At 38.9% G+C, this 13,357-nt stretch overlaps 1 protein-coding gene across 9 annotated transcripts in view; it reads right to left on the bottom strand.

Annotated features, from left to right (window-relative positions):
• The window catches only part of LOC137287448 (anoctamin-4-like), a 109,617-nt gene that overhangs the window by 27,032 nt on the left and 69,228 nt on the right, over nucleotides 1-13,357 (bottom strand). For all 9 annotated transcript variants that reach the window (XM_067819741.1, XM_067819742.1, XM_067819743.1 and 6 more), the window contains 8 exons: nucleotides 10,542-10,672; nucleotides 4,326-4,444; nucleotides 3,950-4,005; nucleotides 3,577-3,633; nucleotides 3,193-3,257; nucleotides 2,287-2,421; nucleotides 1,307-1,473; nucleotides 22-101 (listed from right to left, as the gene is read on the bottom strand). In XM_067819741.1, coding sequence (XP_067675842.1) covers nucleotides 22-101; nucleotides 1,307-1,473; nucleotides 2,287-2,421; nucleotides 3,193-3,257; nucleotides 3,577-3,633; nucleotides 3,950-4,005; nucleotides 4,326-4,444; nucleotides 10,542-10,672 — 810 coding nt within the window. The remainder of the gene's footprint in view (nucleotides 1-21; nucleotides 102-1,306; nucleotides 1,474-2,286; nucleotides 2,422-3,192; nucleotides 3,258-3,576; nucleotides 3,634-3,949; nucleotides 4,006-4,325; nucleotides 4,445-10,541; nucleotides 10,673-13,357) is intronic.

Raw genomic sequence — 13,357 nt, 5'->3', positions numbered from 1 at the left:
TCAACTGATAGCAGAACTAACCTCTTCCTCAAAATCAGCAACATCCCAGTCATATTCAATCTCAGCCTGACGTCGTTTCCACATTTCGGCAAAGAATGTTGCTAGAACCAGAGATTTTGAATCATGAACATTAATCACAAAATATGATGCCTAACATTCAGCAAACTGTTATTTCATTTCCGTGAAGATATTCCGTTTCCGTGAAGCAGCATAAAACACAGGGGCCCCTTTCACAATACTCTTGTAATCCTAAGGTCTCATAACTTTTCTCGTAGCATTTGTACCTCCTATACTGTAACATAGGAAGTAGGAATGCTACGAGAAAGGTTACGAGACCTTAGGCCTACGAGAGTTTTGTGAAAGGGGCCCCAGGTCACTCATCTCCGTTTCATCAGATCAGCTAAGTCAGCAGGCCTGATCATCAAAAAGTAGTCTGGCTCCTAGAATAGCATCTCACAACACGCAATGTTTGCTGAAATATGATACTGGTGTTTATCCTCAAAGAACAAAGGTAATATTACACTTCTTTGTACTTGAAGGTTTATTTATTAATAAACAGTCCTTTCAGTATTATTCAAGTTATATGACAGCTGTCTTGTTTCAATGAGTCTGGACCAGACATTCTAGTGGTTGATAGCATGAGCATCTACATAATTGGGATATGATGACATGTCAACCATGTCAGTGAGTTTGAACAGCTGATCCCATAAGTCAGTGGGTTGCTGAAGACCAGTAGCATGGATCTTCACAGGTCTCAAGATTATGATCAGGATATATCAATGTATACTTATATGAATAAATATGAAATATTCTCTTTGCCCTGTGCATTTATTGATGGATTAACCTGAAGGAAAAAGCTTGTTTATCTGGGTGATACACACGGGTGCAACAGTATACTATGCTAAGGTACGTATCAGTACTCATTTCGCTACAATTTGGTTTGGTTCGTTAACAATAAAATTTGATACAATAAATGTTTTTGTGGAAAGGCACTGTCAGCTTGGTAACAGTTCCAAGAAGAAATGTTCTTGGAATTGGGACCAAAACAGAAGTGTCTTTACATGATCTCATTCACCCAATTGAATTTGTTGACAATAAAGGCACAGAAATGTGAGAAATGGTAGCGACATAAAAATACATGGAATACTCATGATGATATTCCAAAATTAATGTGTAAGATGATACTTTTACACGAAATGCGAACATACAGTACATTCAAAGTGAAATTTGGTGAACCTAACCGAAAACAAAATACTGCAGTATTTAATTTCAACCCTAGTGATATGTTAACAACAAATGTACGTACCCCAAAGAGCCATAAACACAGCAAAGGCCACTGTGGCAGGGTTGTCGAACAGGTACGTGACTTGTGAGTACAGGCAACTTCGCTTCAGCCTCCAGAACGAGCATCTCTTGTCACATAGAGGACACATGGTGGTGTTTCCAGCCTTATTCAACAGACAAATCTCCTGACTGAAAACAGATTCAATTGCAGAAATAGGATGTCATTTTTAAGAGTACATATATTATACAGCAAAAGAAATGCAAGTTTAGAAAAAATAACATGTCACAAAGGTATGTGTTCATGTTTATGGCTCCTATTTAAAAACTTGACGAAAAACCTGAAATTGTGTTTGTTTTAATGTTCAGTATTTTTTCAATGTCAGGCCTTGAATAAACACCAGTTCTCCACTAAATGCCAATCAGCGATACATCCAGGCACACAAAGAAGCTTCACAGAACAACTGATTCCTTTCCATGGTTATCTGCCCTTGCTATTCCTAAAATTTTACCAGCCATTCAAACACAGACACTGAGGGTACAAAAAGATTAAGGGGGCAGCTCGCATTACCTAGCAACCAACCAATATTTGTAATGGCCATGAAGTTGTACTTTCAATCAAAATATGTGTTGAAGGCTTTCCTTTGTGTGACTCTTGGACTTTCATATTGAATTTCTCACAAATGTCTTCATAATCAACTGGACATGATACTGTCAACCCAACACTGAAGAAAGTGAGTCAGATGTTATGAGTAAGTTCCTTCAGAAACTGACAGTATATGTAGTTGGGAGTAGCCAATACACTTTCAGGAAAAACAGGCGTTGGTTTCAACTAATGGACAAAGAGTTCACCTCTTCAAGTTAAAGATGCCCCCACTGTGTGATTAGCCCATTTCTAATGTCCTCAGCTATGATATTGCTGGAATATTGCAAAAAGTAACGTAAAACTAAACTCCCTCACTCACTAACTCATGAACTCATGAATAACAGAAGAACAACTTTGACCTTGACACATCATCCCAGAGAGTTCCAAGGCCAAAGAAGAAGACAACAAGACCAATAATGGCTGCGGGTATCAACATGCTGGTGTAGTAGCCTAGCCAACTGAAGTAGATGCCGATCTTCTCACCGAAGTACCGTCTGACAACAGAAAAGTAAACTATTATTTTCGTTTGGGAAGTTTGAAAGAAGAAAAATCTGTTTACTGTAATTCAGTATCTCTTCCTTAACAGCGCCAAATTTAGGTAAGAAGGTAATATCAGTGTATGAAATAAGCCCAACACCCAGTCAGGGCTGGTAACATTTTGAAGTTATGATTTACTCTGATGTCTGGGACATCCAAAACTTTTACCAGACAATGGACTGGCCACCTGTAAATTAGACCGACTGTCAGAAATCCAGCCCATCTCAGGTGATTGGATGGGCCTTATTTCATACACTGTTAGTACTATACCATTAAAAAAAATAGGGGATATTCCATTTTGACAGCATACCACTAGCCAGTGTCAAAGCATAATAGAAAAAAGTAATACATATCCATACAGATAAAACCTTTTCAAAGGAATGGAATAACTTGTCACATTTTCCCTTCATCATCTGCTTCATCCTTGGCTCCATGATTTGCATTTTTTCAATCTTGATATGAATCCAATATCCCCTACTTTTTTAGAATGGTATATAACAAAAAAGGATCAGGGAGGGCAAATGGTGAAGGTGATTTCAGCTGAAAGTCAGCTGAAAGTATAGGGGCCATAGGTCCCTAACAAGGTCCAGGATCAATTGATTTGCATTTAAACCCACAGATTTCCATGGATTCGCAGAAAATTGCCATCCCTTTAAGATACAAATGACTCACACGACCAGGGTAGATTATATGCATAACACAAAGAGCACATGGCGATGAGCACCCACCTGATGTAATCAAGGGGCTGGAACTTGTACCACATCGATGGCTTGGCCCATACTTCATACAAGAGCTGAAACAGAAGATGCACAGAACATCTCTTAGTGTGAGGAGTGCCCAAAAGGCACTGAAGCTTACCTTTCAAGTATCATAAGCTGCTCTGCTTTCCTTAACGTCATCACGTTTTCAAAGATTTAGCACATGCTTCCATATGGATACTGGTCTTATGTGCCCAATAAATATCTTGAAGGTATTTAAATATTTAATTAAATATTCACATAAACCAGTGAGCCTGTAAAAGTCATGAAAAAAGTGTTCCATCATATGTATATATACAAATAACTTTTGGGGAAAAGACTGAAATTTGTTTTGTTATTGAGGGCTATACTCACATGTCTGTCGTTAGCCTTGCCCCTTGTCAATAATGAATGTTCACTCTCATAGTTGCCCTGTAAATTACACACAGTCGATGAGTACAACTGTTAGATCAACATAGGCTGTTGGTTAAGTGAAATGAAGTGTGGTGAACTTTTCTCATAAAATTTGTACCTCCTATGTTACAATATCTTAGGTATGAATGTTACAAGGAAACTTACAAGATCTTAGTGAAATGGGGCCCTTAAGAAAATACACCTAATCAGTGGACCATGTTCTCAAATTTAACGAAATTTACAAGCAAAAGAAATGCATAATGATCTCAGTGTCAATAGGTTTACAGCTGGAAATGGGTTCCAGAAGATGTAAACCTCCCAACTGTATACATACCTCATGCAAAGGGTAAGCTGCAACATAGGAACCTGTGCTCAGCATCTTCTTAATTCCTAAAACATACAAATATATCATCTGTCATCTTCTTTCAGTGGCATTTATTTGTAAGTTATTGGCATCAGCATAAAGTGTTTGCTATCATCATCATCATCACCACTACTACCATGACCATCATCATCATCATCATCATCATCATCATCATCATCATCATCATCATCACCACTACTACCATCATCATCATCATCATCATCATCATCATCATCATCATCATCATCATCATTACCACTACTACCATCATCATCATCATCATCATTACCACTACTACCATCAACATCATCATCATCATCATCATCATCATCATCATCATCCTTACCAAATTTGTTCTTCCTCTTGTCTCCCAAGTCTTCATAAACACATCTTAAGAGAATCTGGTACACGATCAGACTGCGTTGAGCTGTGTTGAAGAATGTGTCCTTATCTTTGATGATGAACCTGAAAGTTTACACGTCTGCATGCATACAGGTCAACAAAACACAAACTGAGCAAGAAACAGCTTAACAAGGACACGCCATAGTCAGGAGTCCAAAATGTCATTAGGTAGTTACAGTGGGGATATGTACTTGATGGTTTGGCATCACACCATCTGATCATCATGCTGAACATGACCACAAGATCTTCAGAACAAACACTCTTGTTTGTGTAACTTTATCCTAGAAACCTGGGTAGGATAGTTACATATCTTTCAAGATATTTAATACATTCAACTGATTGTGGTTTGCTATCACATGTTATACATAGAAACAGCAAGCCTAGCAAGCCTAGCTTCACATCCATGCAAATAGTATCACACAATACACAAAGGATTGTTGAACAGCTGTTATTCAGAACTGGATAGAACTGACATACAAAGTATTGCCTCCAGCATGCTTTCAGGTATCATGGATACTGTCAGGAAATGGAAAGGGAGAATGGGTGCTGTTACAGAATGGAAAGGGCTGATGGATGCTGTCACAGAATGGAAAGGACTGATGGGACTATCACAGAATGGAAAGGGCTGATGGGGCTATCACAGAATGGAAAGGGCTGATTGGTGCTGTCACAGAATGGAAAGGACCAGCGGGAGGATGGGTGCTGTCACAGAATGGAAAGGATCGATGGGTACTGAAACAGGATGGAAAGGGCTGATTGGTGCTGTCACAGAATGGAAAGGATCAATGGGTGCTGTCACAGAATGGAAAGGATCGATGGGTGCTGTCACAGAATGGAAAGGACTGATGGGTGCTGTCACAGAATGGAAAGGATCGATGGGTGCTGTCACAGAATGGAAAGGATCGATGGGTGCTGTCACAGAATGGAAAGGACCGACGGGTGCTGTCACAGAATGGAAAAGATCGATGGGTGCTGTCACAGAATGGAAAGGTTCGATGGGTGCTGTCACAATGGAAAGGACCGATGGGTGCTGTCACAGAATGGAAAGGACCGACGGGTGCTGTCACAGAATGGAAAGGATCGATGGGTGCTGTCACAGAATGGAAAGGACTGATGGGTGCTGTCACAGAATGGAAAGGATCGATGGGTGCTGTCACAGAATGGAAAGGATCGATGGGTGCTGTCACAGAATGGAAAGGACTGATGGGTGCTGTCACAGAATGGAAAGGATCGATGGGTGCTGTCACAGAATGGAAAGGACTGATGGGACTATCACAGAATGGAAAGGGCTGATGGGTGCTGTCACAGAATGGAAAGGATTGATGGGTGCTGTCACAGAATGGAAAGGATCGATGGGTGCTGTCACAGAATGGAAAGGATTGATGGGTGCTGTCACAGAATGGAAAGGATCGATGGGTGCTGTCACAGAATGGAAAGAACCGATGGGTGCTGTCACAGAATGGAAAGGATCGATGGGTGCTGTCACAGAATGGAAAGGATCGATGGGTGCTGTCACAGAATGGAAAGGACTGATGGGTGCTGTCACAGAATGGAAAGGATCGATGGGTGCTGTCACAGAATGGAAAGGATCGATGGGTGCTGTCACAGAATGGAAAGGACTGATGGGTGCTGTCACAGAATGGAAAGGATCGATGGGTGCTGTCACAGAATGGAAAGGATCGATGGGTGCTGTCACAGAATGGAAAGGATCGATGGGTGCTGTCACAGAATGGAAAGGATCGATGGGTGCTGTCACAGAATGGAAAGGACCGACGGGTGCTGTCACAGAATGGAAAGGATCGATGGGTGCTGTCACAGAATGGAAAGGATCGACGGGTGCTGTCACAGAATGGAAAGGACTGATGGGTGCTGTCACAGAATGGAAAGGATCGATGGGTGCTGTCACAGAATGGAAAGGATCGATGGGTGCTGTCACAGAATGGAAAGGACTGATGGGTGCTGTCACAGAATGGAAAGGACCGATGAGTGCTGTCACAGAATGGAAAGGGCTGATGGGTGCTGTCAGAGAATAGAAAGGACCAATAGGTGCTGTCACAGAATGGAAAGGACCAATGGGTGCTGTCACAGAATGGAAAGGACCAATAGGTGCTGTCACAGAATGGAAAGGGCTGATTGGTGCTGTCACAGAGTGGAAAGGACCGACGGGTGCTGTCACAGAATGGAAAGGACCAACGGGTGCTGTCACAGAATGGAAAGGATCGATGGGTGCTGTCACAGAATGGAAAGGACCGATGGGTGCTGTCACAGAATGGAAAGGACTGATGGGTGCTGTCAGAGAATAGAAAGGACCAATAGGTGCTGTCACAGAATGGTAAGGACTGATGGGTGCTGTCACAGAATGGAAAGGATCGATGGGTGCTGTCACAGAATAGAAAGGACTGATGGGTGCTGTCACAGAATGGAAAGGATCGATGGGTGCTGTCACAGAATGGAAAGGATCGATGGGTGCTGTCACAGAATGGAAAGGACTGATGGGTGCTGTCACAGAATGGAAAGGACCGATGGGTGCTGTCACAGAATGGAAAGGGCTGATGGGTGCTGTCACAGAATGGAAAGGACCAATAGGTGCTGTCACAGAATGGAAAGGACTGATAAGTGCTGTCACAGAATGGAAAGGACCGACGGGTGCTGTCACAGAATGGAAAGGGCTGATGGGTGCTGTCACAGAGTGGAAAGGACCGACGGGTGCTGTCACAGAATGGAAAGGACCAACGGGTGCTGTCACAGAATGGAAAGGACCAATGGGTGCTGTCACAGAATGGAAAGGGCTGATGGGTGCTGTCACAGAATGGAAAGGGCTGATGGGTACTGAAACAGGATGGAAAGGGCTGATTGGTGCTGTCACAGAATGGAAAGGGTCGATGGGTGCTGTCACAGAATGGAAAAGACCGACGGGTGCTGACACAGAATGGAAAGGGCTGATGGGTGCTGTCACAGAATGGAAAGGACCAATAGGTGCTGTCACAGAATGGAAAGGACTGATAAGTGCTGTCACAGAATGGAAAGGACCGACGGGTGCTGTCACAGAATGGAAAGGGCTGATGGGTGCTGTCACAGAATGAATTAGATACTATGGTTGATACAAGATTCACCAAAATGCACATTTCGAATGCCCAGTGAACTCTTGGCTTACAATCAGTGCAACAACAACAAAAACAACATCATGAGGAAGATGAATATGGGCTGTCAGATGATCATATTTCTATTAATAAACAAAAACACCAAGACACATCTTAGCCTGTCACTGGAATATTCATTAGACATTGGGATCTAACAGAAGCGCTATAAAACAAATCAGGGATAAAACCACACTCAACTAGGATGATCCAGAGATTACACTACACCTATTATGGACACCCCAAGGATTTGTCCACATGCACCAAGGACAACCAAGGGATTACACAACATCCATCCAACTTCAGAAGTTAGTTCCAAGAGTGGGGTCATGGAGTTAAAAACACACAATTATGATTCAATATCCTCACCTGCAGACAGATATACATACGCTTCATTGCTTTAATACAATTTAGCAATTATGGAATTTGTCAAAACCCATGAATACCATAAAAACTACAAAATGAATGATTCTTTCAATAAAAAATTTATTAATTTGGCCAGACAATTTTATTTCTTGTTCCACAGATCTACTGGTCATATTTTTTCAAGCACAAGACAACAAAGTTAATTTTCCTCATTCAAAACATAAAATCCTTGTCTTTACTGGCCAAAAAAGTAAACTTACAAGAATCCATAAAATAAGAAATAAAATTGGCCTGGCCTTATTGATAACATAAATATTGTAGTTATTTCATTTTATTGTTTTAAAACATTTCAATCTCAAAATGTACTCAAGAAAAGAATTCAAAGAACAATTTAGTACATATGCTATGGGTGGTGGGTATTGGAACATACTGCCTTTCAAATTTTGCATCTCTGATGCAATTTCATTACAGCAATATCCTCCAAGGTGATGTCATTTTGATTTCGCAAAAATGATATATCACCCCTGGAAGCCAGTTTTGAATAAAGTGTTTTTGTTTGTTATCTAACATGACACAGGGTAATATTTCAGCTAAGTGACGGTAGTCTGTAAATAATCAAGTTTGGACCAGATAATCCAGCGATCAACAGCATAAGGTTTGATCTTCAATAAGACATGTTTTGCATGATGTAATTGTTAGTATCAACACAGTGATTGGTTCACATCAGGTCTGTGATAGTTTTAACCAGGGACAGCATGCAACCATGCAGACAGTATTTAGGACACAAACGTGCAGAGAATGATGCTACAAAGGTACACCATCATAAAGATTTGTTGGAAACCCTCCCAGTCAACTGAATAGAACCATAACCTGTCACAACTGAATTTTTAGACAAAAAGTTTTGTTCCCATCAGCAAATTAATAATGAAACCATTTTCGGTAATGATCTGTGCCCTGAATCAATTTCAACTAGCGAATTTAAGATAAGTGTTTCTTTTACAAATTTGAATCAAAATACTGTCAAAAGTAGTGGTTAATTTTGGCTTCAAAGTTAAGGCTGTTTCATAGTAAAAGATCCAGTTTGATTAATCGAAAATCGAATCTGGTACCTCAGTTTTGTTTTTCGATAACCATTATCTCTATTTTGGTCCGATATTTCAATACCTTAAAAGATTATTTCCACACAGCCTGAACATAATTTTGAGCAGTTTCGAACGTTGAAATGAGACGAAATGCTTGACGATGGGCTCATATCCAGTCCAGAATTGTTCTTCGTAGAAATCCCCAAGATAACGATGCATTTCACAATAAAAACACTGACCCTGAGAGTTAAATGGAAAATCAAATTAATTGAATCAAGGTCTGGGTGAATCATTGCAGCCCTAAGAGTAATCTTAGTTTTGTCAAAACTCGGATATCCCACGGCCCGTCTACTTTCACACACAGAGGCTGAATGGATTTTGAAATTGAGGCTGTTTAGTGTGATATCTGGTGTGCTGACTGGGTGGTTTTCTCAACAAATCTCAGTCTATTAAGACACACAGAATAAATGGAAAGTGTTCTTACATCCCTCTGTTCAATGCCACGAAGAAGGAATGGAATAAAGAATTGGTGGAAACATACTTATAAAACAATCCAAGCTAAATATGGAGAAAAGTTGGAAAACATGGTAGCATACATATATATTCTTTGTGGTAAAGCAAATACATAGTCTTTGAATTTCAACACTAGATAAAGTTGCAGGAATAAACATGTCTTTTAATGCTGAGTAATGTTTTTTCAGGCCAAATATAAAATATGTTGTGGATCCAATTACACCTCTCTAAAATTTAGGGTAAATAGGTAGGGTTTTCATTTTTCTTTTTCCAAATTTTTTAGAAGAAAAGTACAAACTAACAACACAGTTATCAATGTGAAATTGGTTACTCAGTCAAACTTGTGGCCATCATGTTGATGTTCTCTATCAGAATGACCGATATCTCCTGGTGCTGGGAAAAAGTACGGAATCAGAAAGCTCATTTTATTCATACTGCCTAAAAAAATCAGGGTCAGCACCAGAATTGAAAGGTTAGTTGGATAATCGGAACCACAACATTTTTTCAGGCTTCATGATACATTATTATTTACTTGAAATTTATGACTGCACTCAATTGTGTCTTCTGGAAGTACTGTACTGTACTGTACTGTGTAAGTCAAGCCAATTGGACCATGAACCATATTTGTACAAAAAGAAAGTACAGTTTGATGAATGTGGAATAATATATTCAAAAGATAAAATGCATGACAATGACTAAATAAGAATATTGAAAGAATTAAACATGCCTTTTTAACGTACCTAGTGTGTTATCAACTTTTGTATCTTGATCACTTCAGTGTTAATATGACCCATGTACCTCAGTGAATTTATTCTATACCATTTTACACAACAATGGCTATAAAAATAAATAAAAATATGATCATTAACCATTAAAAATAGTTGGTTTAAGCAAATACCTTATAGCAATTGTTACGTAAACCTTTTCTAAGCTAAAAAACATAACAGAAAAAAGAAATATTTTCAAATGATGAAAGATATGGGAATGGTCAAAGAGAGATAATTGCAACACAAGTTGTCTCCCCTTTGACCAGTCATCCAGAAGTGATTCAACTTTACTCACTGGTCGACCCTTTCTCTGGAGAAAGCAGCTGTGAAGTAATCAGACATTTCAGGCAGACGGTCACTGTCAATATCAAACGGTGTTGGACATTTTGACCAGCAAGTTGTGATGGTATCTAGCATGTCGTTCTCCTGTGAAACAAATACAAATTGCATTTGAATTCCATTCCTCTTTGTAAGAAATATACAGACACCTGATTTGTAGCAATATTTGGAGTGCCTAGTCCATGGACGTAAAAATCATGCTTATTTTATCAACTGGACTGGAGAGGAAAATAAGTTGAAGAAATCGTTAGCCAGCATACAAAAGTTAGCCAGTATACAAAATAGATGCTGAATGAAATTTCTTGATATCAAAGGAGAAAAATATTACGTTAGATATAAATACTTCGAGAACCCAACTTCCGTCATGCAGCACATCCATGCAAAGATTACACATTCCAGTCAGAGAGACAGAAAAAAAAAAAAAAAAAGAGAAACCCATTTTACAGAATGATAACTTCTTTATTGCATTACAAGTGATGTTTTGGTGTAGATGCTAACACCATTATCACTTGCACGATACAGGTGTTAGCATCAACAATGAACCAATTTATGAATTGCAATAAAGAAGTTGACAGTCTATAAAGTATGTTCATCTTTATTATACAAACTTCTTGATGCTTTTAAAATAAAAAGATCCCAGAACTTGCGTATGTATGAAAACTTATCATAATCCTGACAATCACAACTCACTAAAAAAATACTTCTAACATGACAAAAAACTGTTCAGACCAAGATAGCTGCAGTCATACAGCGAACACTTACTTCCAACATTAAAACAAATACTTTGCAAAGTCATGCAGAGCATCATCAAAGACAAAAACAGGCAAAGGTCCAAAACAGCAATTTTGAGAAATCATACACTGACGACATTCAAAGCAAATTCAGCCGAAAATGTTGGAAAAGTAAGAGAGCAAATCCTCAAATAAATTGAGCCATGTTAGTATCAACACAACAAAAGATGTTAATAATGCCAGCTTGACTGGAGCGACATGGACAACATGACAAAATTAGTATCTATTAGAAACGAACAAAGCAACGAAACTCCAGAGCTTTTTCATCTTATTTGAAGGCAGTATTTCCAACATCAAAGTGAAAATATTTCTTGGGCATTTACATCTATGAGGACTATATTTACCCCACATATTATCTGAATAAATTTTCACAATATTCAGACATAAAAACCATATTTTGTGTCAAATCTTCATCCACCTCTTGAATGAAACGCTTCTTTGTCCCAAAATATTTTGGCTTACATGATCAAGAAATGCTATCATCACTGTACATTCATACAATATTGCCTGAATTATGTACTTATCTCATCACTATTTGTAATACAGTTACCATAATGGTGCAATGGACATCATGCCACTGAATATACAGCACTGCTTCTATTATGTGTTTTATACATTGGCATTACAAGAATCTTTTCAGGATTTTAAATGATACAGAGTACAAGAATATTAATATCATCTAGTCATGTGTCTACATAAATACTGGTGCAAAACGATGTTGGGTTAATAACCCAGACTTAATACTGAGAAAAGCATGTTATTCAATCATTTTTATTCTTTATATATGTCGGTATATGCTCATCTTACAAGACCAATAGATATATATGATTCAAACATTTGACTAAATATCACTCTACTCAAATGGGTGATGCACTCACTCACTCACTCAACCACTCACTCACTCAACCACTCACTCACTCAACCACTCACTCACCCACTCACCCTCCCACACACTCACTCAAACCCACTCACTCACTCAACCAACCACCCACCCAACCATTCACTCATTTGATAACATAAATTTACCTGAGCAGCATTCACCCATCCCAAAAGCCATGCATTCTATAGTACTGCTTCCTCTATGAATCTAAGAGTCTCGGGTACTACAGCAGTTTCACCTACACAAACATGCACAGTGATATTCCATCTCAAACCAGGCAAAGACTCCCCATCACTAAATCTGTTACTACATCTACAGCTAGATGGCAGTGCTCCTGTTGAAGCATTCTACTTTCCTTCCCTTTCTTTGAGTATACCATCATATTGTTGAAATGTCCTGCATTTGGGTCTCAACAAGAAACTAACTCCTATTTCCATTTGGCAGACACAGATTTGCCATCTCTGAATCTTTCTCAAGAACTACAAACCAAGAATTACCTTGATAAAGAAATTAGCTGTTTCTCATTGTTTCATGTGACTGTAATGGTTAATGAACATAACTTTTATATATCCTCCATCAAATACACTAAGTACAAAGAATTCAAGTCTCATTCACAACATATCTTTAACTCCCATACACCAAATATACATGCATTAATAATTGTTCAGTAAATTTGGTGAGTTCTTTGCACATCTGCATCCAACAAAGCAAATAAACCAAATATTATCAAAGGCGTTGTTTTCCTCGTCTTGCAGGTACATCCTTCAGAAATACAAACCTTCAAAACTGGCAGCATTAATCATACTACTGTCATTCTCTTTACACTTGACATTTTCAAAAGGTGTTCATTACTCGCTGAAATGTCTGATTAAATAAGAGCTTTCGACTTTAACAAGAAACTGGTGTGGGGCACCAAAATGCCAGTTCAACCCCCTCATTCCAGTTTAATTTGAGCAATTGAGAATGTTGGTATGGGCTCCAGTGATGTCTTGGAGAAACATAATTTTGTTATCTTGACTTATTCGTAAGTTACCCATAAATACAGAGAGAACTCTGTATATTGTAAGTGTACTTTAAATTTCAAAAAACAGTTTTAGTAGT

Source organism: Haliotis asinina, chromosome 6 (assembly GCF_037392515.1).
Source record: "Haliotis asinina isolate JCU_RB_2024 chromosome 6, JCU_Hal_asi_v2, whole genome shotgun sequence".
Classification (NCBI taxonomy): domain Eukaryota; kingdom Metazoa; phylum Mollusca; class Gastropoda; order Lepetellida; family Haliotidae; genus Haliotis; species Haliotis asinina.
This window is presented reverse-complemented; position numbering and strand designations above follow the sequence as displayed.